The 26,661-nt window shown below is 39.5% G+C and overlaps 3 protein-coding genes across 3 annotated transcripts; 2 read left to right on the top strand and 1 right to left on the bottom strand.

Moving 5' to 3' along the window:
* Positions 1–484: 484 nt before the first annotated feature.
* Positions 485–10,098, bottom strand: LOC110374619 (nucleolar complex protein 4 homolog B). The gene is made up of 10 exons (XM_064034893.1): positions 9,912–10,098; positions 9,710–9,818; positions 7,101–7,303; positions 6,694–6,824; positions 6,296–6,438; positions 5,866–6,063; positions 4,887–5,058; positions 4,330–4,496; positions 3,754–3,944; positions 485–3,356 (listed from the first exon to the last, which is right to left on the bottom strand). The coding sequence occupies exons 1-10, from the start codon at positions 10,032–10,034 to the stop codon at positions 3,237–3,239; spliced, it is 1,557 nt and encodes a 518-aa protein (XP_063890963.1). The 5' UTR covers positions 10,035–10,098; the 3' UTR covers positions 485–3,236.
* Positions 10,099–10,239: 141 nt separating this feature from the next.
* Positions 10,240–20,881, top strand: LOC110374653 (116 kDa U5 small nuclear ribonucleoprotein component). The gene is made up of 16 exons (XM_064034892.1): positions 10,240–10,470; positions 10,763–10,992; positions 11,390–11,641; positions 11,917–12,174; positions 12,568–12,809; positions 13,212–13,345; positions 13,709–13,895; positions 15,259–15,399; positions 15,829–16,041; positions 16,434–16,569; positions 16,906–17,104; positions 17,463–17,605; positions 19,173–19,309; positions 19,634–19,754; positions 20,106–20,298; positions 20,707–20,881. The coding sequence occupies exons 1-16, from the start codon at positions 10,280–10,282 to the stop codon at positions 20,858–20,860; spliced, it is 2,931 nt and encodes a 976-aa protein (XP_063890962.1). The 5' UTR covers positions 10,240–10,279; the 3' UTR covers positions 20,861–20,881.
* Positions 20,882–21,820: 939 nt separating this feature from the next.
* LOC126055100 (probable ribosome production factor 1) lies at positions 21,821–24,550 on the top strand. Its single transcript, XM_049842821.2, has 6 exons — positions 21,821–22,002; positions 22,070–22,193; positions 22,378–22,541; positions 22,789–22,993; positions 23,515–23,660; positions 24,316–24,550. Exons 1-6 carry the CDS (start codon positions 21,977–21,979, stop codon positions 24,491–24,493), a joined length of 843 nt encoding a protein of 280 aa, XP_049698778.1. The 5' UTR covers positions 21,821–21,976; the 3' UTR covers positions 24,494–24,550.
* Positions 24,551–26,661: the final 2,111 nt, after the last annotated feature.

Here is a 26,661-nt window from a genome sequence, read left to right on the forward strand (position 1 = left end):
CATTTACTGGTGGGGTTAGTCTCTACGCTTATAAAGTAGGTAGGATTCCTTGTACACAGTAACTCTTACTGGTCATTGGAAGACTTCAAAAGTTTTTGTGTACAGGATACAACATTTGCAGTGAATTATACCATTCAACTATAACGATAACCGAACCATTTTCAGTTGTCAAATCGTGGCATGTATATTGTATACGGCTGGTTATGGTATGGTTATCGTTATAGTGAAATGGTGCAACTCACCCTTAAAATAATGGTGTGAATTCTTAAATTAGAACAGTAAACATAATTATTAATTAGACACTCAATATTCACTATAAAAGTGGTATAAATGTTTTTTTTTTTACTTAATATTCCTAATGTGCTGTGAAGATGGGAACATGTTATATATTGAGGTAAAAAGTTTTGAACTTTGTCTATGGAAGTATCGACTTACGGAAGTAGCTTGACATGATCAAAAACAAAAAGTTTCTTCATAAATTACGAAAATAATAAGAAAACAATCACATATAATCATCGCTGTTTTTCATATCGCGAGTTTTGACTTATTTTTAAACACCAGACTAGAATATTGTAAAAACGTACAAAATGTTCCGAACAATATTGCACTAAGTGTATACTTATTTATATGTATATAATCACTGGCCAATATTATTTAGAAGTTCGGTAGGCAGAAAAAATGGTCATTATGTTATGTCAATTTAATTGACTATAATGGTAAGTAGAGGGCATTATAATGTGGGGATGGATACATTTATATCGATAAAAGTTACGACCCATATCGACATTATATTTTCAATCATCTATCGATATATTGTGTATATTCTGACCTATCTTTCATATAATAACGGAAAGCCAACCGCGCCCAAGTCTGCGAGGCTTGTCAAATAACTAATTATAACAATAAAGTTAAATAAATATGGCGGTTGCTTGTCACTATACCTGATACAGTTGATCGCAATAACATGATATCAGACAATATACATAAGCTCCGTCACGAGTTTGTGGTGAAAATTCAATAACTAATCTTTCGATTTTATTCGAGTACTTTGTCATACAAACTTGGTCCAAACCCATTTCGACGGTTTCAACAGCTCATTCACGAATCATAAAATACTCCTAATAAAATAATTAACATTTTAAACTTCACCACAGCCACGATCAGAGCTGTCCAATTAAAAAATAACATTATAACAAAATAAATTCCTATTCAACATGAAACCTTAATCAACACTAGGAAGAAAATATTCGCCTTGGAATGAAAACTAAGGTAATGTTAGTGCTGGGAAGACGCGACTGTGTACCTACAGACCATGGAGAACAAAAGAATAGCGGAGGTGCCATAATGGATCATCTTCTAAGAAACCGACCCGAACATTTTTTGTTATACCAAAAATCGTTAACCATCTCAAAAACCCAAACGTCTCGTTAGTTCACTCATAACTCGTTTTGGTCGTGCCCACCGTACATATTTGGACCTAGAAGGTGCCTGACCTACCTTCATTATGGCATCTCCGCTCATCTCACCTTACTCCGTGCTTCAGACATATCGATGTCGGCTTGACCTAGTGAAATGGGCGTGTCAACGTGTTGCTACTTGGAAATTAGTAGCAAAACTTCCCTGTATTACCGTGTTTATTTGCGTTGTTTCTAACGGGTGTGTAGATACAGTTTCAGGGAATTTTCGACTCGATAAAATATCGATATATTATAATTTTGATATCTATATCGATCGCTCAAAATTTTTGCAAACGATAAATGACATAATTTTAACTATATTTTCCCTCATCAGAAATCTAACTTTAATTTCCGTTACAAACAACGCAAACAAAAATACATACATCAATTTCGATCCTCACCCTTTGTCATGACAAACAATTTAGAAATAAATACTAATCTATATATTTTCGTTAGTCCACCCTGACACGCGTCATTCACTTACTATTCTATAACGAACTATGCGCTTGTCATACGACGGCATACGTAAGAATCTTTCACACTACTCGCGAAGTTCCTGGGTACACGGTAAAGTTGGCCCAAGTAAGCCTAAGCGCCCCTCCACAATCCTCGTGTTCGCCTAACCTCAGCCAACTTCGCGAGTAGTCTGGAGGACGCTTTATACCGGCGCATAACTCACGCACCCAGATGTCGGTAGTTAGCTTACAGCAAACACTATACATAATAAGTTAGTTTATTACTTAAACATAAACTATATCAGACATAATTTACTTAATTTTTAAACGATTAGAATTCTTTACACTAAAGTTAAAACTCCTAAATATCCAACTGGACATTGAAATAACGTTATATTTGACTAAATACGTTTACAAACTATTATAAATAAATAAAGTCCATCTTAAAGCTGACTACCGACGCCAGGCCCAACAATCACAGACGTTCAAGTCGTTCGTAAAAAAATAAAATTATAACGAAAGTACAACAAAGTCTCCTAAGTTACAACGTTAACATTAGAGTGCAAAATTTATTCAAAACCTTACAACTATCGACTTTATCATTATATCAATATCTTGTGTTATCTTTAGTTTAGGAAGTGGAATCGCTTTCACTGGCAATACTTTTAAAACGCTACCAAATACCAAATAGGATCCTTGTATATCATAAATTAAATTGTATAAAGAGCTAATTCTTACACCGTAGTCATTATCCTCAACAGTTAACTTTTGTTAGTAATATTTTTAAATAAGGGTGAAGCGGAACAAAATGGCTACACAGCTAGGCCTAATATTCATTACAGCTACGTTCTATAGGTGTACACTTTGCTGTAAAATGCAGTGATACCTGTGTGTTTATATCGAAATTGAATGATCAATAACAGTGTCGATCATGCAATTTTGACTGCGGTTGCGGGAAGACCAAAATATCTACATATTTCAAAAACAGCTGTTTAGGCGATCCGTTTGAACTACGGAAGTGTTGCAACGTGTCGTCCTAACATAATCAAAGTTAGTTTGGGGGAATATAAATATGTCAAAAGCTAAGTCTAAACAGAGTTGTAAAGCAATACTCGTAAAATACTTCAAATAACCAGACACAATAATAATTACTATCTAACAATAATCTACTGATACAACTCTGATATCAACAAAACTTTGCAAGCAACCGGGCCTGACCCTACAGGCGGCAGGAGTTGGTCCGACCGACGGTAGACCGGTAACGTCGGCGTCCTGCCGCGCGTAGGGTGTAAATGCGAGAGAGCAGCGGAGCTTACTGCGGAGTTCAGGCCATCAGCTCCCAGTACTGCATCACTCGCTCGCCAGACGGCGTGCTCATGCCTTGTGGCCGCACGAAGTTCATCTCTATCGTCTTGAACCTCTTCTTTAGTTCCGCGTCGAACGACTGTGGACAGAAAATTAAATATTATTTTTTGTGGTGCAGTGACCTGGTAGTTAGGTGGGGTTTTACATGCAAATGAGACCAGAGTGCTGATTCCGAGTTTAGTGAGCATTCACACGCGATACTTAATTATAACTCTATTGAAATAAAGAGTCATGATTTAGATATTATATCTTCATTCATTTTATACTCGATGCTACCAGTTAACAATGTTTATACTCGCAAAAGTGCTCAAGTGTAATACGATCAGGTACCTATGACAGACTATTAAATAAGTGATTCTAAGATAAGCGCTACGTGATGCAATGGTATGATAATTTTCGCATCGAGAAAGTTAACTTGCAAAACTGGCACTAGGCCCTCTGTTACGCTGCTACATCCCCCAGCGATAAGTACATACCTGTGCAGCATCAGGCGGTGCGAGCGCATGTGGCTGTGTCCTCGCAGCGGCTGCAGCGAGCACGGTGGCGGCGGCAGCGGACAGCGCGGGCGCTGCGTGGCGCTGCAGCGCTACCACCTCCCACAGCGACGAGCCCAGCGCGCGGGACCCACTCGCGCACGTCTCTTCCATCACGTATGGGTCGTTTGACACTGAGAACAAAAACAAAAAACATTAATGATCACTGTAAATCGCGATACCCAAATATAGTCAATGTTCTTGGAATCTGTTATTATCAAAGTCAAATTATTTCATTTAAGCCTTTACACGCACTTATGAAGGTCAAAAATATAAAAAGGTTTGATTCTAGTTGCCCATTCCAAAAGCTTCCTACGGAGAAGAACGGGCAAGAAACTCCATGGTTACTCTTTTAAAAATAGTGTGGTATGTATTACAGTTTGTATGTATTGATATATACAATAACAGCATGCGAAAATCATAGAATCGCAAAGAAAAACATTAATTACAAAATTACAATTAAAATGCTACATGGCATTCACATTTACTGAATAATGTATTTTGGCACAAATGACTTACTGATAGCAGGCGTGTCCTCGAGACAGATCATGCGCTTGAGCGCGGGGTGGCGCAGCAGCAGGTTGGCCACCAGCTGCAGCAGCCCCACCGCGTCCTCGGGCGCCGCCACCAGCGACAGCCGGGACAGGCGCTTCGCGAACGCCGCCACCAGGCCCTCCGGTAAGTGACTGTGACAATTAGACAAAAGTTAGTTACCACTAACAAAAAATATTTTGAGGTACATCCTTTTGAGGAAAATTGAACGCAACGATGAAAAAATTTAGTTATTTATTTAACGAAAAACCAAAGAGTCCTAAAACACCGTCACACCAAAGACAGTCGACATGTCAGCATTAAAAGACAGTGATTCTAATCAATCCGTTTTTTAGATAAGCAAAATAATAAAAGAAAAAGGTACTTATTTATTATTTTAACAAAACACTTGCCCAATGTAATAAGTTCATATTTCCAACCCTGCTCTAAGTTTTAAAAAACCCAAGTTTATCCAATCACTTCCTCGCTGAATTTCACAGAATTATAACATCAGCTAAAATACTACTAAATAATATTTAACTCACGTGGAACTAAGGAAGATGTCAGCCAGATGCATGAGCCTGCGCTTGTACCGGGTGGCGAACATCTCCGGCTCGAACATGGCGTACAGCCGGTCGTACATATCCGGGTAGTCGATGTTGTGACGCCGAACCAGCTCTAGGACTCCTTGCAGCGCTAGCATGCTGATGGGGCCTCCTGTGTGGACAAGGTGATAGTTGAGAAAGCTGAAGTAGGAAAGACAGTTCTTAATGTAATAATAAAGTTGTTTGAATTTTAGGTCACAGTGGTCGTCTCAAAGGACATTTTGTCTTTGAGCAGGACATATTATATCAATAAAAACACAGATACAGTATTTTTACTTTTGTATTTTGATGGGAAGGATTTAAAAAATCTCACACATCCTTGGTCTACCACAAGTTTCACATTGCTTACATAACCCTAGGATAAATATATGGATTATTTGATGTAAAAGAGGTAAAATTAGATGCACAATGTCTTGGTATGGGCTCGGGAGTGGCCGAATAGCCTTGTGACACTCCCTCCCGCTGTAGGTGTAGCCGGTGCAACCCCGGCAGGTGCTATAGGGCTCCAATGTGGCAGTACACTCACCAGCATCCAGGCTGTCACACAGCATGTCAGTGGCGAGGTGGGGGCGGGTGAGCAGCGGCATGAGTCGCTCCACCAGCAGCAGCAGCGCGAGTCCCGCAGCCCTGGCAGGTGCTATGTGGCAGTACACTCACCAGCATCCAGGCTGTCACACAGCATGTCAGTGGCGAGGTGGGGGCGGGTGAGCAGCGGCATGAGTCGCTCCACCAGCAGCAGCAGCGCGAGTCCCGCAGCCCTGGCAGGTGCTATGTGGCAGTACACTCACCAGCATCCAGGCTGTCACACAGCATGTCAGTGGCGAGGTGGGGGCGGGTGAGCAGCGGCATGAGTCGCTCCACCAGCAGCAGCAGCGCGAGTCCCGCAGCCCTGGCAGGTGCTATGTGGCAGTACACTCACCAGCATCCAGGCTGTCACACAGCATGTCAGTGGCGAGGTGGGGGCGGGTGAGCAGCGGCATGAGTCGCTCCACCAGCAGCAGCAGCGCGCGGCGGTGGGTGCGTGAGTCCGAGCACAGCGGCCACTGGCACGCGAAGCCCCAGCACCGGTTCGCGTAGCGACGGCAGACGCCCGGGTTGTACGGGAATGGGGCCTTATCTAGCACAAACAGGGACACATATGAGCAATAATAATTAAATATTTATTGGTATTTAGGGTGATTTTCTCAATGTTACAAGTTGGCAAGAACTGAGAAAAAAGACGACTTTCTTATGTAACCACATAATACAAGCCCAATGGAAACTTGGAAAGGCAGAATCTATTCAATCAAACTGATAGGTATCCAAATACACATCCTGAGGTAACCGTCGAATGTCAGATCAATAAATACCTTCAGTACCACACAGTAGTTTTTCTTCCTTCTCGTCATTGTCACGCTCTTTGCCCTTGGTCTTTGTTTCCGTTGCTATCTCGCACACAAGCAGCTTGTCAAGGAGTTCCAAGTAGTTCTGCATGTATACTGATGTTGGTGACCTAGGAAGAAACCCACTGATGTACCCTCCAATATATCTTCAGGGAAATTAGATCAAAGCACAGAGGAAGGAAAGATGAGCAAAGATGTCATAACGCAGGTAGGTTAGAAATCTTTTTATAGGTCAAGTACACGTACGGTAGGTGTGTCCAAAATAAGAAGTCCTGAACTAAAAATTCGTTCGCTTGGCGGAATATCGTTCTAGGCACGATTTTAGAGCTTTGAAAACCAAAAATATATGTTAAAAAATAACTTACTTGCGATAAGCGAGCGTGGAGAGCACTTTGAGTCCATACTGTTGCACATCCCTGTACTCTGTGAACTCCTGGAAGCGAGCGATGGGCGCCGACATCGATATCTCAGAGTCCAGCAAAACGCTGAATATATTCTGTTAAAGAAGACAATAAACGTACCTTTTATTTATGTTTCGTAAGAATTATGATATTGAGTATTACTTGATCATATAGTAGTTTGAAAAACTGTTTTCATGTTAGCTTTCGAAATAAAGTAAATAGGTACCTGTAGAACCTAAAGTGAAGGATTAAATTAGTTTTCACAGCAAGGAGTAAAACACGGAGCCATGGACGTAAACTAGGTCAATACAAGACAGTCAATACAATTTTAATAATAACTTATTTAATAATACTTAACATGACCACCATACCTTGAGTCTAAGCGACGGGAAGTAGTACCCATTAGAAGTTTCCAGAGGATGTTTCCCCTCAGCCTGCATCAGCTTGCAGGCAGTCACGAGGGCCTGGAGCCGGGAGCTGGTGCGACCACGACGGATGCACTCCAGCGCCCGTGTCTGAGCTGCCTCGAAGCACTCGCGCAGCCATCGCGTGTATTCTGCTTCGGGGCTCCGGTCTGATGGAATAAAATTAGCAGTTTGGTATAGTTTTTTGGAACTTTTTGTTGTCAGTGAACAGTGGGTTGTTGCACTGGAACCAATATAGTGTAGGTACCTACTAGCTACGCGCTCAGCTACGTGTTTCGGGGGTACTTTTTCGCATACCCAGACAAAATATAGCCTATGTTACTTGGGGTTAGTCTCACTTCTCATTCTCAACAGTGTTTTTTTTTTTCAAATCGGTTCAGTATTTACAAACAAACAATATACAACATGTAACTTAATTAACGCACATCCTGAAATTAGTTTGTTCAGAATCGTTTACTGAATCGACTTTTATCATTTTTAATATAGGTAATTTTTTATCCCAAAAATAATTAAAACTACGGAAATTATTGTCATATTAACCCTGTACAGTCAAAACAAATTCAAATAGACCGTAACTCAAAGTAATAAGACTTCGTGTATTGTCGGCTTTTCCGTAGTTTCGTTATGTTGTGTCGAGTCGAGCGGCGCGCGGCGCGATATTTGCGTGCGTAGTAGTATGACCAAAAAGTTCTCCAAGAATTGGTATAACTAATTTAGTAAATAACAATGCATATACATGTCAAATTAAAAATTCAGTGTATGTATTATGATTGTAACATAATATTCTTATTGGGGTGTTTGAGGATGTGCGTTAATTACGTTACATGTTGTAGATAGTACAGACCAGTGGGTGGTAGGTGTGAGGGAGGTATGGGGAAGTAAGGCGACATAGGCATATTTGTATGTGTTCAGAATTTAGGTGCAGGCACCATCGAGTTTTGTGAACGACACTTAAATAAATCATTATAATCTTCACTAATTAGTAAGCTTGCTGAACAATTATGTTAATTTTATCCTGTTGTCTGGTTTTAAATCATATGTGTGACCTTTTATTTTCTACTGGCTGAAAATACCAACTCAAAATGTGCATTTATTTACTGCATGACTTGATAATATTTTATCAAGTTTTAATTATAATGACATGATTGTTTTTAAGCAGACATGACACATTGATAATAGCGTCAAAACATATTGGTAAACAAGTAGTTTTAGTTGTTTGCAACTTTGTTTATAGTGCAGTAATTTATTAACTTGCATTCTGATATAAACATGCTAATATCTGCTGCTTTACTTGCATCTTAGATTTTGTTGATCTGTCTATGGTAATCCAAACTATGTATGTACCATACAAGAGCCTAAAAAATCTGGATGACAAGCATAAACTTTTTAGACTATTTACATATATTTTCCACTATTTCTTTACCTTATTTATTTTAGTTTTTGCAGGTGTTCAGACAAAACATACTGATAGAATATTAATAAGGATTGGAAGTAAACAGGAAAATCAAATCAAAATGAGTTTGTATTTTAAATGTGTCTGTCTGTAGATTCATATCAGCTACAAAATATACCTATATATCAAAGCAAACCTTTTATACAGTGTATATTGAGGATAAAGATTTTAATTTTAATAAATGATTTTGACTTAAAGTCCTTGTCAAATTGAAAGTCAATCCTGATTCATTTGTCCTTCAGCAAAGCCATAATATTGAAATTCTATTTATAGAAATGATGATTTTTTGTTTTGTTGGAAACAAAACCTTTTTTTATATTTTAGAGATGTGTTTGTGGCATTGTCAAGGAAAAAACATGTTAACAAAAGAATTGGGTAGTTTTAATTTGGTTTTTTATTTATATTCTAAAATAAATTGCTTTATATTAATCTTTGTTTATATTGAAATGTGATAGCTAGCAGCTAACTAATTTGGCTACTCAAAGATTTAGCTCAATTCACAGAGTACATTATTATAATAGGAAAATTTGTTACAAAGCTGCCGAAGCTAAGGCCATGTTGACATTTATAGGTACAAATATTGTTTATGTAGTTATGTACTAGTAATATAAATAGAGCTATTATTGTAGTATGCAGGAAGAACCCCAGCAAATTCAGAGTAAACAAAACCATAAACATTCAGTTCCAACCTTATTGAAACATGTGAGACGGTAGGTACACAAGTAGCACATGTGTGACCTTGAGATACTGGCCAATAGGACTCAACAATGCTGCCAGCCACAGCCATCCAACATTATTCAAACTTTACATAAAAACTTATTTATATAAAGCCTTTATACATAATGCAGTTCGTAACAAGAGCAATTACACAAGAGTGCGGCTCTGCGGTCGAAACCAACGTTTATATAAGCAAATAACGTCACATGTAGCAAAATGTGACCAAACTGCACACATCCCACACGACACACAACCTGCGCATTGTACGTTCATAAACATCATACGAAACGTAGGAAATACACAGCATTGGTGCCTAGATACAGGCAAAATCAATATTATTACGACAAAAATAATCTATAACATGGTATACCACTTTGACACTTACCTGCTGGCTTGAGGGGAACGATTCCTTCTATCAAATCACCTCGTCTCAATAGCTCAGTAAAGATCACTTCTACAGTGAGCAGCAAAGGTGTATAATTGTCCGTCTCAGCCTGAAATATAATAAATAAGCAACAATAAAAAACGTAACCTATGACGCAGTTTTAATATCTCATTTTATACCAGACTGGGGGTCATAAGCTTACCTCAAACATCTGAAGGATATCGGCAAGATTATTGGCATGTTTCCTGGAAGTTAAAAACTCATTTGCTTTATTGCGTAGCTGCGCCGAAATCATTTTTGATAAATTTGGTTGCACAGCAGCCATTTTTGTATTGAAAAGAATTTGTCAGACAGGAACGGAAAGACAACATGAGAAATCAAACAAAAGGGAATATGTTGGGATCCGTTCGGAAATAACAAACATAGACAACATGGAATTTACTAGTGGACCAAAAAAAATATAAATAATTCTCTATGTTCATAAACAAAAATTTTGAGGTTATGTGTCAAATGTGCTGACAAGTTAGCGGCGGCATTTGTTTTGAAAAATATTTTTCTTAAAACTTGAAAATGGACGGTGATTTATATGATGAGTTCGGTAATTACATCGGCCCGGACCTTGAGTCGGACTCCGACGATGAACAGAGTGTTTACGGACAAGATAACAGAGACGTTGACGAAGATGCTATGGAGGAAGATGAGGATGGTGATGCGGAGCCCGAGGCGGCGCCCATGTCCGTAGTACTACACGAAGATAAACGGTACGTATTCATATTACCTTCCAAAAACAAATAAACATAAATTTTAACATAGGCCTTCGGTTAGGTTAGTTTTTGTTGTTTATTGATGTTTGCTATCGATTTATGTCTTTACGTGCTCTTTTTTGTTGTAAACCAGTAAAGTTTTTAAACATTAGTCTCCATCGATTCCAATATCAACCTATGCATTAGTTGCCACAGTCACAACACCAATCTTGTATAATAATTTACAACTGAAAACTACCTATTACCACACATACTCCAATTTTATGTATTGATTTACTCTTTATACTAGGTACTATCCTCAAGCCGTAGAAGTATACGGGCCAGATGTAGAGACAGTAGTCCAAGAGGAAGACACGCAGGCTTTAGACAAGCCTCTGGTAGAGCCTATCAAGCACAAGAAGTTCCAGGTACAGGAACAGCAGCTCCCGGAGACGAGATATGACATGGAGTACATGGCTGATATGCTAGATAATACTAACCTCATGAGGAATGTTACGTTGATGGGACATTTGCATAATGGTGAGTATGATTTTGTATGAGATAGTACTATGATTAATATTTATACAGTGTAACTGTATGATTGTAATTGTTTATTTTCTGCAGTCAAAAGTATCTACAATCTTGGAACAACTATTAATTTAAACCTCAGCTTAAAAATAAAATGAGGCCAAAATTCAATGTAAATACTATAATAACAATATCTTAATCAATTGATTAGTTATTTTAACAGTAGTTTTAATATTGGGTAAAAAGTCCTATGAAGATTGTTTACCTTTTTAATTGCATACTCACATGGGTTATAGAGGAGAGTGAATAGATACAAAAACCCATTAAAACTCACCTAAAAGCCAAAGCTGTGCGCTGCTAAAAACAGGCCCTATCATAGCACATAAATAACTCCAACAACTTTTTCCAGGTAAAACCTCATTCGTAGACTGTCTAATCAGACAGACGCACCCCAGCACCATAAACACAGACACAACAATACCCATGCGGTACACGGACACATTGTTTGTGGAGCAAGAACGAGGAGTCTCTATCAAGTCTATGCCTGTCACGCTACTGCTCAAGAATATTAAGGGAAAATCACATTTATTGAACATCATGGATACACCGGGACATGTTAACTTTAGTGATGAAGTTACTGCTGCTTTGAGGATTTCTGATGGTAAGTTCTTTGAAAAATGTTCGGTAAATGAGATGTGATATGTAAAATTTATGATGTACTGACATTATTTCCAATTAAATGGGGCCATTCTCTTTATAATAACTTTATGTAATTTTGTTTTATGTGTCATTATAACTAACTAAACATAAACATTATCATTACATCATATTGTGTAATTAATAATAATGTACAGACTTTTTCAGCTACTCAACCAACATTGTTTATATGTATTGAACACTGCTAAATACATCCCTAACTCATTTTTTTTATCAAAGGTGCTGTCCTCTTCGTGGACGCAGCAGAAGGCATAATGCTGAACACAGAACGCCTCCTCCGGCACGCGGTACAAGAGCGAGTTCCCCTAACGCTCTGCATCAACAAGATTGACCGTCTGATATTGGAACTGAAGCTGCCACCCGCAGACGCGTATTACAAGCTGAGGCATATCATCGATGAGCTGAACTCCATGTTGGAGACGCACCAGCCTCAGGATAATCCAGATGAACCTGCTACTGTGTTCTCGCCTTTATTGGGTAAGTTTTGCTAAAATATTTTTTTGTTAGTTTCAAAGTCAATTTTCCTTCTCATTAGACAAAAAGTGATTTCGATAAGTATCGGTATATACATTTAAGGCGTAAATGGAAGGAGCTGTACCGACAAATGCCGGGTTCTTGAATTAAAGAAGAAATGAAGAAACATTTAATTCGAAAATTGAATAAATGCACTGCACTGAATAGATTCCAGTAATCTGCAAAATTAATATTCCTATAGGCATTTTAGCGAGTATCTTAACTAAATTGTTGCTCTAATTAGAAATATTATTTACCTATCTCTAAAACGTTCAAAGTTTCTTTAACACTGACAAGTTTAATTTCTACAGCCAACATTAAATTATTTTTTTTCTTATTTTATAACCATCTTCCCAGGTAACGTCTGCTTCGCTTCCTCTCTCTACGACGTTTGCTTTAGCGTGGAGTCCTTCGCGGCGATGTACGCGGCCGCGCACCCCGCCTCAGGGCTCCGCGCCTCCGACATGTCTGCCTGGCTGTGGGGCGACGTGTACTTCAACGCGAAGACTCGAAGGTTCACTAAGAAGCAGCCCCATGCATCAGCTCAGAGGAGCTTCGTGGAGTTCATCTTGGAGCCGCTGTATAAGATTTTTGCACAGGTAATATTATGATTCGAATATTAAAGAAAAAGAATATTAAAGAAAGAAAGAAATAAAAAAAATAAAAATTTGCTTTACTCCTGTGTACCTACCTATCCAAGTTTTCATAATTAATTTAATTTATTTAAAATACCAAAACCTACATTAACGTAGTTATAAATCTTTAGCAGTTCTACTATATAGAATTCTATCTGTTCCGCGTAGTTCTACCTGAGTCTGAGGGTACTTCTTCTTGCAGGATAAAAAGTAGCGTATATCATGTCTCAGACAGAGCCTGAATTAGAGACAGCTAGAATTTTTGTGTATTTTGGTTCATTATTTAATTCAGATAGACAGAATTCTGTCTAACTACTCTCGCATGTAAAGTAGATGGTGTAAAAATACATGGTATGTTATATGCAGGTGGTAGGCGACGTGGACGACACATTACCGGCGGTGCTGTCGGAGTTAGGCATCAAGCTGACGAAGCAGGAAGCGAAGCTCAACGTGCGACCGCTGTTACGACTCGTCTGCAGCAGATTCTTTGGAGATTTCTGGTGAGAGAGATTTATCCTTGTGTACTTACTCCCTTATTTTATACCCTATGGACTCATTAATGTACTCCTTTACATACCTGTGTATTCCTTTATTTACTTACTTATGTACTCTACCTTTGCATTCCGTTACATACTAATATCTCCGTTATGTACACGAAGCAAAATAAATCCGTTGGCAGGGCACACAACGTAGCCGCTTGCCCAACACAGCTTGCCCTTGGTGATATCCCACTTTTAAAGTTATAACTTTCCCAAGACTTTCTTTACTTTTACTCAATTATTGGTGTTCTAAAGTTGAAGAACCCTTGGAAGGCTGGTTCTTTAACCAGTAGTCCATCATAAGTCATTTGTTACATATCCCAGCGGCTTCGTGGAGATGGTGGTCCGTCACGTGCCGTCCCCGCTGGACGCGGCCGCCCGCAAGGTGGCACACACGTACCGCGGCGCGTCGGGCGCGCTGCTGGACGACATGGTGGCGTGCGACCAGTCGGGCCGCCTCGTCGCGCACACCACCAAGATGTACCCCACCGACGACTGCACCTTCTTCCTGGTGAGTACATACTGCTGTACAGTGTCACACACACACCGCGCTGCTGGACGACATGGTGGCGTGCGACCAGTCGGGCCGCCTCGTCGCGCACACCACCAAGATGTACCCCACCGACGACTGCACCTTCTTCCTGGTGAGTACATACTGCTGTACAGTGTCACACACACACCGCGCTGCTGGACGACATGGTGGCGTGCGACCAGTCGGGCCGCCTCGTCGCGCACACCACCAAGATGTACCCCACCGACGACTGCACCTTCTTCCTGGTGAGTACATACTGCTGTACAGTGTCACACACACACCGCGCTGCTGGACGACATGGTGGCGTGCGACCAGTCGGGCCGCCTCGTCGCGCACACCACCAAGATGTACCCCACCGACGACTGCACCTTCTTCCTGGTGAGTACATACTGCTGTACAGTGTCACACACACACCGCGCTGCTGGACGACATGGTGGCGTGCGACCAGTCGGGCCGCCTCGTCGCGCACACCACCAAGATGTACCCCACCGACGACTGCACCTTCTTCCTGGTGAGTACATACTGCTGTACAGTGTCACACACACACCGCGCTGCTGGACGACATGGTGGCGTGCGACCAGTCGGGCCGCCTCGTCGCGCACACCACCAAGATGTACCCCACCGACGACTGCACCTTCTTCCTGGTGAGTACATACTGCTGTACAGTGTCACACACACACCGCGCTGCTGGACGACATGGTGGCGTGCGACCAGTCGGGCCGCCTCGTCGCGCACACCACCAAGATGTACCCCACCGACGACTGCACCTTCTTCCTGGTGAGGCAAAAAAACAAAAATCCTTTATTCAAACTTGCCTGCAAAACAGCCCTTTTAGAATGTCAGAAATTTACAAAAGAGCCACCAAAGCGCCCACCCTTCACCACTACCTATGTGTTTTATTGGGAATAAGTGGCGTAACAAACTCCCCAGCAATATATACAACAGAGTACATACTACTGTACAGTGTCCCACCGTACCACATTACCTTGACTCCAAAGTAAGTATGTAGATAGATCTGGGCCTGTTCTCTCTCCGGTGGTGTCGGGTTGCCGTTCCATCGGTCTATGAGAGTGAACAAATAGAGAGAGTACACTTGTGTCACAATAATATGTCTTGCGCAGTTGGCTGATCTCCTTACATAAGAACAGCAACTAAAACCGACAATCGGCTAGGAGGACATCATTTACGATGTCAAAACAATACATACAACAATAACGCTGAAATACAGAGAATTACTCGTGAAAGTATTTGTCTACTTGTCCTACTGAAGCAGTAGTCATTAGAACATCCGTATACACAGTTATATAGTGTAATTCGAGCAAAATAATCTTGTTCCTTACAGGTGCTAGCTCGTATTATGTCGGGCACACTATACGCGGGGCAGACTGTACGAGTGCTGGGAGAGAACTACAGCACGCAGGATGAAGAAGACTCCCGGATAATGAACGTGGGCCGACTGTGGATCTATGAAGCGCGGTATAAGGTGGGTTAATATTATCGGCTTTCAAATAAATATTTTGTGTTTGAGTTTTATAGTGCCCCACTATAGGCTGATGTCTTCTAATAAATGTGGCATGTATGCATTAGCATCTCAATGGTTTAAAAGCTTCAGAGTTCTCAACTACAGGTCTCACGATGTTTTCCCTCCCCAATCAATATTACCCAAGAGGTAGCAATTCTACACAATTATAAGCTTTTAAGCATCATCTTTCGGGAACACTGCACCTAACTTTTAACGTTTCAGAAAAGTCTGTATAGATCTTTTTAAAATAAAAACATTAGTGCTTTGAGTTTGAAAAATAAATGTTAAAATAAATAAACGTTGTAAAGGCAATGACCTTAGTTAGTTACATAGATTAAGTGTAATTATATGTAGTAGATATGATATATATAAGTGGATATTTCCATCCAGGTGGAACTGAACCGCGTGCCAGCGGGTTGCTGGGCTCTCATCGAGGGTATCGACCAGCCGATAGTGAAGACCTGCACCGTGGTGTCTGCTGAAGAAGATGCGGAACTGCATACCTTCACCCCTCTGAGGTTCAATACTCAAGCAGTCGTGAAGATCGCTGTGGAGCCTGTTAATCCGTCAGAGTTGCCGAAGATGTTGGATGGCTTGAGGAAGGTATGTTGTTGAGTTGGTCTCCTGGCTTTTTATTTACTGACTAATGCAGAAGATCGTATATTTTTTTTATTCTTGACAAGTATTAAAAATAATCCCTATGTATTCAGCTTGTCACATCGAACGTCGGCCTGCAGTTTTAATATCTTCTCTCAATTTTACCAAAAATTATATTAAGACTTACAAACAAAATATTATCTTACCTAACTACCCAGTGAGATTTTCTTCATATTTTGAATGACTGTACTTTTTTAAACGTCTCCTCTATACGATAAGCATAAATAGAGTATAATATTTCTTATTTACTTTTTATCGAGTTGATGGCTGAACTGAGACGCCCTTGTTTACCGAGGGAAGGAGTTTTCAGTAATATCAATAATTATTTGTTTCCACAGGTTAACAAATCGTATCCCCTCTTATCGACTCGCGTGGAAGAGTCAGGCGAGCACGTGATCCTGGGCACTGGAGAACTGTACCTCGACTGTGTCATGCACGACCTCAGGAATATGTACTCCGAGATCGATATCAAAGGTAACATCATTTATTGGTTATTATTAAAACCATTATAAAGGCCAGCAATTGGAAAATGTTTCAGTTGTGTGCCATGACGTTACTTGATATGAAGGTTCTTTTGATTTAAATAATTACTTCTTATGCTGTCTCGACTTTAATGTGGCCCCTATATTTAACAGACCTTTTTGGTTTCTCATTGACTACAACCAATTTCTCAAGTTGTTCTCTAGTTTAAAAACGTTCTTCCTAGTGTATTTTTTACCGTACCTATCTATCAGGTACTATATATTAGGGAAAGCAAGTACTTAAAGTAAAGTACTTTTGTAAATAATGTAAACGTCATTTATCCACCAGTGGCTGACCCAGTGGTCTCATTCTGCGAGACCGTAGTAGAGACCTCCTCACTCAAGTGCTTCGCCGAGACTCCTAACAAGAGGAACAAGCTGACTATGATAGCCGAGCCCCTGGAGCGAGGGCTGGCCGAGGACATCGAGGCCGGAGCCGTCTGCGTCACCTGGGACAGGAAGCGGCTTGGAGAGTTCTTCCAGACCAAGTTAGTACACCTAGTAGGGCCCAGTAGTCAGGTGTTTAATCATCTTACAGGCCCTAGTGTCAGAGTTTTCTCAAATCCGCTTGACAGCCGCTGTTGGGAAAGCTGGCTTGCCCAGGTATTGGAGTGTACTTCTTCCAGACTCCGAACCTAGATAAACAGGCTAAACATCTAAAACTAAATTAGTATTTCAATTCGGTCCATTAGTTCCAAAGATAATCGCTTTCAAACCAACACCGTATAACATTGGTAAAAAAACTCTTCTCTAAAACCTTGTAACACATCATTACATATGTAGCAATTCCTCTCTTTTGTAAATATACACACATGTTTTAACAAACTTAATTTATCTCCTACCCAGATACGACTGGGACTTGTTGGCGGCGCGTTCGATCTGGGCGTTCGGTCCGGACTCCACAGGACCCAACATCCTGGTGGACGACACTCTGCCCTCAGAGGTCGACAAACACCTGCTCGCTTCCGTCAAAGATAGTATTGTACAAGGTGAGAGGTTCAGTGGCGAAGGGTGGTTTAATGAAATAGGGAAGCCGCAGCAAAAAAAACGGGGGGGGGAGTACTCAGGGATGGGGGGAGAGGTAATGGAGGTAATTTCTCAGTCCACCTTTTAGCACTGACTGAGAGACTGATAGTTTGAACATGTTTTCTCGAGGAATTCGGCAGATTATTAATATCTATAAAACTTTATTATCTTTACAAAAAATAAGTTCCTTCCTAAAGTAAATAATCTGTCGGAAAACGTCTAATGCGGTAAATGCTATCCTAGTTAAGTTTTAAAAGTAGGTACACTAAAAAGAAACCTGATGCAAACTGTCTACGTATCAAAATAACTCATTTCATCGTAGGTCTCTCTATTTTCACTACACACACTGTACGTACTTTTACTGAGTACCAGGTCACAGTGCGATCGCGGGGATTAGTAAGGAGTAATGATACTGCCAACTACTCAATCAAAATTATATACTTGGTAAACACAAAAAATTATTAATTCCCAAGTAGGGTCATTAAATCGCGGAGAATCTTAACACCGCGATTCAGGATTTGCATAAAAATGCACAACGCCATCTATATTGACATAATGTAACTAAAACACTTAAACTAACATAAAATATTGTACACACACGAACTATGTTATTTCTAAATGATACACACACTAATAAATTCAATTAAGTAATACAAAGAACAAATTGTTAATGGTATTATCTAAAACAAAATAAGAACAATGAGAGTGAATTTGTCTGATTTGTTTGTTTACATATTTGAGAGCTCTAAGCGCTGTCACTCGCGCGTAGACTGATATAGCTACTCTACTCTTGACGCGTTCTTTCTCGTTCACTCGCGAGTTTTGATTGGTGGAAGCCGCTCCGTGAGCCGGCTTACCGCTCGCCCTTATTTTGCGAACATCGCGCGGCGCGGCGTGGATGACGTCACGCAAGCGTAGTTTTGTATGGAGGAGGAAGCCGCGGCTTGTTTAGTAGGAGCAAAATGTTTCAAATAATTTATAGACATTTTTTTTACGGTGGTGTGCGTTTTGTTATACCTACATATTTAAATTGTGTGGTTTAAATGATTATATTAATTATACCTATACCTATATTATAACTTATACCTATGCTTCTTTCTTGAAATTCGAAAGGGAAGCCGATGGGAATCGGCTTATAAGGACGCCTCGCCACTGGAGAGGTTCTTCAATATATTTGGTATAATTTTGCCTGACTATTTCTCCTGTGGCTTAGAGGTACTCCTATACCTAGTTGAAATATGTAAGGCTTATGATAATTAGACATAATGTAAATAGTCAAAAATCCATCAACCAGAATAGTATTTTTTATGGTATTTATTACCTACTTACATACAAATATTTTATCTTTATCTGTCACTTTAACTTCACAGTCCAAAGAAAAATATCTCCACCATTCTTGGTTGAGATAGTTTGGAAATTATTTCAGCCATGCCTATTCTATTTGATTAATACTTAGGGACACCCCGTATGCTTTCCAACATTGTACCAAACACATTTTTAAGAAGCTAACAACAAAATGAAATTTGTCAGGATTCCAATGGGGTACGAGAGAAGGTCCGCTATGCGAGGAGCCGATTCGCAACGTGAAGTTCAAGATCCTCGACGCGGTGATAGCGACCGAGCCGCTGCACAGAGGCGGTGGACAGATCATACCTACTGCTAGGAGGGTATGTATTTCTTTTTACTATATATATATTAATTAATACTATTGTCTTTCAACGTCATCATATCAGCTAATTGCCGTCCACTGCTGAACGATTCGAAAAAAAGGTAATTATGTACCTCACTTCTACAAAATAAGCTTCGAGAGCCTCTCGAAGTTAGATATTTAATAAAGAATTTTAAACGCTCAAATCATTATTGTTAGTAATTATTAATATTAAAATCAGGATTGTCCTTTTGATGTTTCAGAAGTTTTGTAGCCACTTTTCTCAAATGCCAGTACATTTTTTCCATCTAGTTAACATACATATATATTTTTTCTGTATTAGGTGGCGTACTCAGCGTTCCTGATGGCGACACCGCGTCTGATGGAGCCCTATCTCTTCGTGGAGGTGCAAGCGCCCGCTGACTGCGTCTCCGCTGTATACACAGTACTGGCCAAACGGAGAGGTGAGTACATTTTATTATTATAACTTTTGTTTAAAGTTGTGTGAGTGCTGTCGCTTTTTAATCAAACATAGTAAATATTTACTTCAGATAATGATGAATGATGGTTATGATCTAAATTCATCTAAAATCTGCAGCATTCATGTCAGTTTTTAAGTTCATACAATAAAAGCAATTTCATACTGGCGGATTCCGCTCGGTCCCTACGGCGTAAACAATTGAATGGTCAATTGTTTACATCAGATTTTTAACCGACTTCCCAAAAAAGGATGAGGTTCTTTATTCGGATATTTGTTTATTTTATTATTAATTAAAACTTGTAATAAAATTGTTAATCCTCCATTTCCCCCCCAGGTCACGTAACCCAAGACGCGCCAGTCCCCGGGTCCCCGCTGTACACGATCAAGGCGTTCGTGCCCGCCATCGACTCGTTCGGCTTCGAGACCGACCTCCGCACGCACACGCAGGGCCAGGCCTTCTGTCTGCAGGTCTTCCACCACTGGCAGATCGTGCCCGGAGACCCCTTGGATAAGAGCATTGTTATAAGGTAAGCTGGGTGTTTGTTTTTCTATGAGTGAGACTAGAATAGCTGGTAAATGGTGGTGGTGAATAGCTAGTCATGTATTTCGTCAAAATGGATTTAGCAGTCACCATTTTACTCTGTTTAGCACAAGTGAAGTGATGTTATATGCCCTAACTCAGTTTTTTTTACCTACTATGTACGGAAATAAACAGATACAATATCTTAATTGAATGAAACCGCAGCACAACTAGTACCAACAGTTTATGAATTTATCGCAATAGACGAAGGGCCGCCAGAGCACTTTGTTTTGTAAGTTTATGTATTAAGTGACCAGCATCCGATATCGGTTTCACCATAATAAGTAGCTTACAGCTGTAGGCCCAGTCCAGTCTCTTCAAATTTATAAATATAGAATTATTTGTTCTGTCGCAGGCCACTAGAACCGCAGCCCGCTACCCACCTGGCGCGTGAGTTCATGATCAAGACCCGGCGCCGCAAGGGGCTCAGCGAGGATGTCTCCATCAACAAGTTCTTCGACGACCCTATGTTGTTGGAGCTGGCGCGACAAGACGTGCAGTTGAATTAAATATAGTTTATGTAGTTACAATGGCGTTTCATTTTATTTTAATGAAGAAGTATTCCCAAATTTCAACTTTGTAGGGTCAGCTTCCAGGTGCGATGTGTAGGATCTGGCCTATTCAATCCAGATGCCAGCAGATGGGACCTACCAATGAGGGTTTTCGATACTTTTTCTGCCGCCAGGCGGCGCTTCGTATGCGTCAGGTCCAAACAGCTGTCAAATAGTATGGAATTGTAGGGTCCGAACTTATTGTTTATTGAAATTCTGTTATATTGGAAGTGTTATTGATTTTATTATGGACTACGCTCAGAATAAGGTTTCCGAACTAAAAATTGAGCTAAGAGAGAGGGTGCAAAAGTCACTGGTACTAAGGAAAAGCTTGTTGAAAAATTTGTTAACACAATATGATTTAGTTTTTTTTATTTACTCAACCTCAATAGTAAAACAATAATGCAGTGCTTTAATTATAAAATAAAAAAAACACTAAAATCGTTCACTATTCATAGTAAAGATAAGCACTTTGACAGTTACCTGGACCTGACGACTCGGTGCTGCCACCTGGTGGACGCCATTTTAGAAAACCCTCATTTAACATGCCTTTCGATACATGGAGGGATTCTTAAGGCTTGTGGTCACCCATCCACGGACCGACCGCACGAAGCTATCGAACGACACCGTGGTTTGGTTTTGTGCATTCGTGGAGTGAGCTATGGTAGACTATTTTGAAAATGAGAATGATGAGAGGGCCTTGCGAAAAAGCTTCTACAATGCCGTCTGAAATAGTTTTGTCATTGGTGCAAAAAATACTTGAAAATAATTAATCCTTTAAGAACTGCTTTCCAAATGTAAACGATAGTGTTATAAATGCATGCTCATGGATACTTAAAAGATTAAGAGTTTTATGCTGTAGTCTTCGTAAACACTTCGTTACTGTCAAGTTTGTCGCAAATGACAAAACTGCTGGACGAACGAACATCTGTCAAAAGTCAAAACAACGAAAAGCGTGTCCCACATGATAACCGAACACAAATATTGTAAAATTATTAACAAATAAGAGATTATATAGTGACAAAACAATACAGAAAGTAGTGTTTTAAGTCCAATTCATAAACGTAACATAAAATGGCTCGCGGTAAAGACAAGAAAAAGTAAGTTTGGTTATGTACTTTATTTGTATTTACGTTTACGAAATAACTAACAGCATGGTGATTTTAGGCGTAAATTGGAGAAGAAGCAAGAAGGAGACGATGTCCCGAAGAAGATTCCTCACACGCTGGAGTCTCTCCGAGAGAAGGATGAGACTATGCTGGCTAATGTTGACGATGAAGAAAAGTTAGAGGTTAGAAACATAAAGTTATGGAGCTTGTAAATTGCGTTATTAGGCATCTGAATCAGTAGACCGAAGCTTCAGAATATGATTGCTCCTTTTATGACTCACTATTCAAAACATTAAAATGAAAAGTCTAGTTCTAATAGTTATTATTCTTAATGAAAGTTTATCATATAATTTTATATGTTATCAGGCACAAAAGGACATGGAATTAGATGAACTGTCTTCCTACTATGAGAATTCGTATGAACCTAAGGTACTGATCACATATTCGGACAACCCACACAACAAGACTAGGATTTTCGGCAAGGAGCTGTGTAGAATGATACCTAATTCTATATCTAGGTATAGGCAAAGGTGAGAACTCGGTCCCTAAGACGACCCACTAACCATTTGCTTAGTAAGAAGCAGCATATTAGTCAATTTATAAGGGTTCCATACCTCGTAAGGCTAAAATTGAGCCCTTATAAAATGAGGGGTGCTAAACACTTTTATTCTCACATGGTCAAAGTTTTCAGTACCTACACAGTTTTTTTTTCATACATCTTGTCACTTACTTTTCCTTTATGTTGAAAAAATTTCTAATACCTTACACCATCAACAGATCATCAGTAAAGCGCATAGTTCAGTCAGCAATCCGTGAGCAAGTGACAGATGTGATAGTAGTGAACGAGAATCAAAAGCAGCCCAACGGGTTCCTCCTGATCCACTTACCGAATGGACCAACAGCACATTTCCGCCTCTCCAGCTGTAAGATAACTCCAGAGTTAAGGAAAGATTATAAAGAAATTACTACACATAGACCTGAGGTATGTGAATGTTTATTGCCAGTTTTATTTTTAGACAAATGTCCGCCGGTTATTTCACTCATGTTCTGTGGGTATCCTTTCTCATTCCTTTTTTACCCGACTGCCAAAGAAGGAGGGTAATTTACAAGATTTTTTCTAAAGTAGTTGCTCAGTTTAGCACTTTTAACCCGTTGTATGCCAGTGTGCAGATATACACGAGACAAAATTGATTTTCTATTGTTCTACAATTAGCGGCATACAAGCGGTTAAACAAACTGTACCATTTGCTTTGTTAGCATAGACTGTTTCCTACAATTTCAATTGAGGTAATTACTCCATATGTGAACAATATACCATATTGATTACTACTGCAGAATCTGCTCTGTGCATCCAGAGATAAAATACTTATGGTATACTCTTCTCCAGGATTCAATTTTCTTTCTTTTTCTTATTTTTAAACCAGCTTAGCTACAAACCTTGCTTGAATAATAACACATGCACAGTAAAATTCCTATATCATATCATCTCTGTATTGTTTGTAGGTAATCCTGAACAACTTCAGCACCCGACTCGGTCTGACGGTGGGTCGCATGCTGGGCGCGTTGTTCCATTACGAACCTCAGTTCCGCGGCCGCCGCGCCGTCACCTTCCACAACCAGCGAGACTACATATTCTTTAGGCATCATCGGTTAGTATAATTTTACTTCTAGCTACCTACCAAGTGTGCTGCATGATATGGTTTATTAATTCCTCTTTTATTTTGTGTACCTAAGGGTATATTTCCATAATAACTTGAATATGTAGCTGTTAGGCTGCACAATTAAGTTTTAAGCGACGGAGTACCAAGCAAGCACGTACCCAGAATTTTTTGTCGGGGGGGGTCCAGGTCCAGGCAAATGATTAAGGTATCGCGTAAATGGATATTTAAAATTAAAAGAAAATTATTTTCACAAATTATTTAATGCATATCTCGGTAATATAAGACAGTATTATAACGTTAAATTTAAACGTCTTGGTCTTAAGGACATTCGGTGTAAAACGTCGTCTACTGAAAGAATCTGAGTTGAATGGGCTGACATCAATACCAATATTTGGCACTGTACTTACTACTGAGGGATTTATTTTATGGGTTGCATCTATTTTCAGGAGGGGTCCGGACCCCTTGGACCCTCCCCCCCTGGGTACGTCCTTGTATAATTAATATATTGTCTTGGTACTACCAAGACAATATATTAAAATATGTCGCTTATCGAAGTTCAAAATCCGCCAGTTATTTCGCACATCATAACCATACTACAAAACTTTTTCCAAAGTAGATTTTTCATCAAAATATAATTCCGCAGGTACGAATTCACTTCAGACGGCAAGCGGGCGAAGCTTCGAGAACTGGGCCCACGCTTCACCCTGAAGCTGATCTCCTTACAGCAAGGGACCTTCGACTCGAAGCGCGGAGACTACGAGTGGATCATCGCCGGCAGGAGGCACCAGCTCGAGACATCCAGGAGGAAGTTCTTCTTATAGTATGTTCTATGTCATTGAGAAAGAAATAAAGTATTTTGTAAGACCTATTGTGTCATTTGTCTTTTCAACTGACCTCCATAAACATTGGAAGTACGTAATAAGTACCTAGGTAGTGCGTTTTTCAGAAAAAAGTAAATGTTTTCCTTACAATTAAACTTGGGTACCTACCAAAACATGTCCATCAGGATTGAGGAGCCACTTTTTGTAACTAGGTTATCGACGGATCTCTGAACCGGCTGGACTAATTTTGATAGACAGATAGCTGCTGTTTTAAGATGTGACATGCTGGGGCCCGATTCTCCTAATTTTACTTAAGCGTCATACGATTCACGTTCGACTCGATTACGATTGAAGCGTATGTGGAATTCCGCTATTTTTTCTTTGAAACAAACGATTTATCCTTTTCTGTCATTCAATAATGAATAATTTTGTCTGCAAATGATTTGTGTGCGTTCGCGCAGCGGAATGTTGTTGAATTTAAAGATTTTAATTATGCAGATAATTAGTGTAAGACGTCCTATAATTGTGTATGGTAAATAAAAATTTGTGTATGCAGCCATTGTGGAGAAATTCACCAAAAACAGATTCCGCTGGGCGAACGTTGGCGAACGTTGTCCTGGCGGAACTTTTTTTAATCCATAGACTTTAGAAGAAAAGAGATGTGTCCGAAAATTAGTGTGTATTTGTGTATAATTCATTATGTATGAATGAAATCAGTGCATGCATAAACTTCGGAGAAATTCAAGTTTCCGCTACGCGAACGTTTGGCCATTAGCTAGTTTTCATATAAAGCGCTTACATAGAGAGCTGTAGATTTTTACATACATTGTTTTGAATTTGTTTATATTTGCTTAAAAAACAGATTTAGAAAAAGTAGGGTTTAAAAGATAAAAATATAAACGTAAAATACACTTATTAGGTCTTAGTTCTTAAAGTATGCAGTTTGGGGTCTAGATTTCCATGTTTACACAAACCTTGTAAGTGTCTCCAACATGTTGCCAAGTATCAATGATGTTCTGTTAGTAATTAAAAAGTTATATAGGATATTTTACCATGAACAGATCACTGTTTACAAAGCAGTCGAATATCACGACGTTCTAAAGGAATTGCATGGTAAAATGTATGCCAATAATTAGTTTAATCATTCAACTATTCACTTGCAAAATTTCATGTCATTAAATTCAGTAATTAAAGAAAGACAATTATAATACTGACGGAGCATCGAAACCCTACATAATCCGACCAAGTTCGGATAGCTACAAAAAAGCGGCCGTGCCATATGTCTAAGCAACGTTCTTAACTTGGTAGGTTAGTATTTATTAATATGGTACAGTTGCGTACACAAGCGTTAGGAAAAAATAAAACAATTGTATTTCTTGATTGAATTTTTTTTTAATAATAATGCCACTGAAGAACGTTGCTTAGACATATGGCACGGCCGCTTTTTTGTAGCTATCCGAACTTGGTCGGATTATGTAGGGTTTCGATGCTCCGTCAGTATTATAATTGTCTTTCTTTAATTACTGAATTTAATGACATGAAATTTTGCAAGTGAATAGTTGAATGATTAAACTAATTATATTGGCATACATTTTACCATGCAATTCCTTTAGAACGTCGTGATATTCGACTACTTTGTAAACCGTGATCTTTTCATGGTAAAATATCCTATAACTTTTTAATTACTAACGGAACATCATTGATACTTGGCAACATGTTGGAGACACTTACAAAGTTTGTGTAAACGTGAAAATCTAGACCCCAAACTGCATACTTTAAGAACTAAGACCTAATAAGTGTATTTTACGTTTATATTTTTATCTTTTAAACCCTACGACTTTTTCTGAATCTGTTTTTTAAACAAATATAAACAAATTCAAAACAACGTATGTAAAAATCTACAGCTCTCTATGTAAGCGCTTTATATGAAAACTAGCTAATGGCCTAACGTTCGCGTAGCGGAAACTTGAATTTCTCCGAAGTTTATGCATGCACTGATTTCATTCATACATAATGAATTATACACAAATACACACAAATTTTCGGACACATCTCTTTTCTTCTAAAGTCTATGGATTAAAAAAAGTTCCGCCAGGACAACGTTCGCCAACGTTCGCCCAGCGGAATCTGTTTTTGGTGAATTTCTCCACAATGGCTGCATACACAAA

The sequence above is a fragment of the Helicoverpa armigera genome, chromosome 5, assembly GCF_030705265.1.
Source record: "Helicoverpa armigera isolate CAAS_96S chromosome 5, ASM3070526v1, whole genome shotgun sequence".
Taxonomy (NCBI): domain Eukaryota; kingdom Metazoa; phylum Arthropoda; class Insecta; order Lepidoptera; family Noctuidae; genus Helicoverpa; species Helicoverpa armigera.

Bases quoted from the DNA above. Each gene is read 5' to 3' on its own strand.
- LOC110374653 (XM_064034892.1), top strand. From the start codon at position 10,280: ATGGACGGTGATTTATATGATGAGTTCGGTAATTACATCGGCCCGGAC. The intron at 10,471-10,762 runs GTACGTATTCAT...TCTTTATACTAG, and splicing joins GTACTACACGAAGATAAACG to GTACTATCCTCAAGCCGTAG. The intron at 15,400-15,828 runs GTGGGTTAATAT...ATTTCCATCCAG, and splicing joins TCTATGAAGCGCGGTATAAG to GTGGAACTGAACCGCGTGCC.
- LOC110374619 (XM_064034893.1), bottom strand. From the start codon at position 10,034: ATGGCTGCTGTGCAACCAAATTTATCAAAAATGATTTCGGCGCAGCTA. The intron at 6,825-7,100 runs GTATGGTGGTCA...CTTCTTTAACAG, and splicing joins TCCCGTCGCTTAGACTCAAG to AATATATTCAGCGTTTTGCT. The intron at 5,059-5,865 runs GTGAGTGTACTG...TTGTCCACACAG, and splicing joins GTGTGACAGCCTGGATGCTG to GAGGCCCCATCAGCATGCTA.
- LOC126055100 (XM_049842821.2), top strand. From the start codon at position 21,977: ATGGCTCGCGGTAAAGACAAGAAAAA. The intron at 22,542-22,788 runs GTGAGAACTCGG...CACCATCAACAG, and splicing joins ATATCTAGGTATAGGCAAAG to ATCATCAGTAAAGCGCATAG. The intron at 23,661-24,315 runs GTTAGTATAATT...ATAATTCCGCAG, and splicing joins ATATTCTTTAGGCATCATCG to GTACGAATTCACTTCAGACG.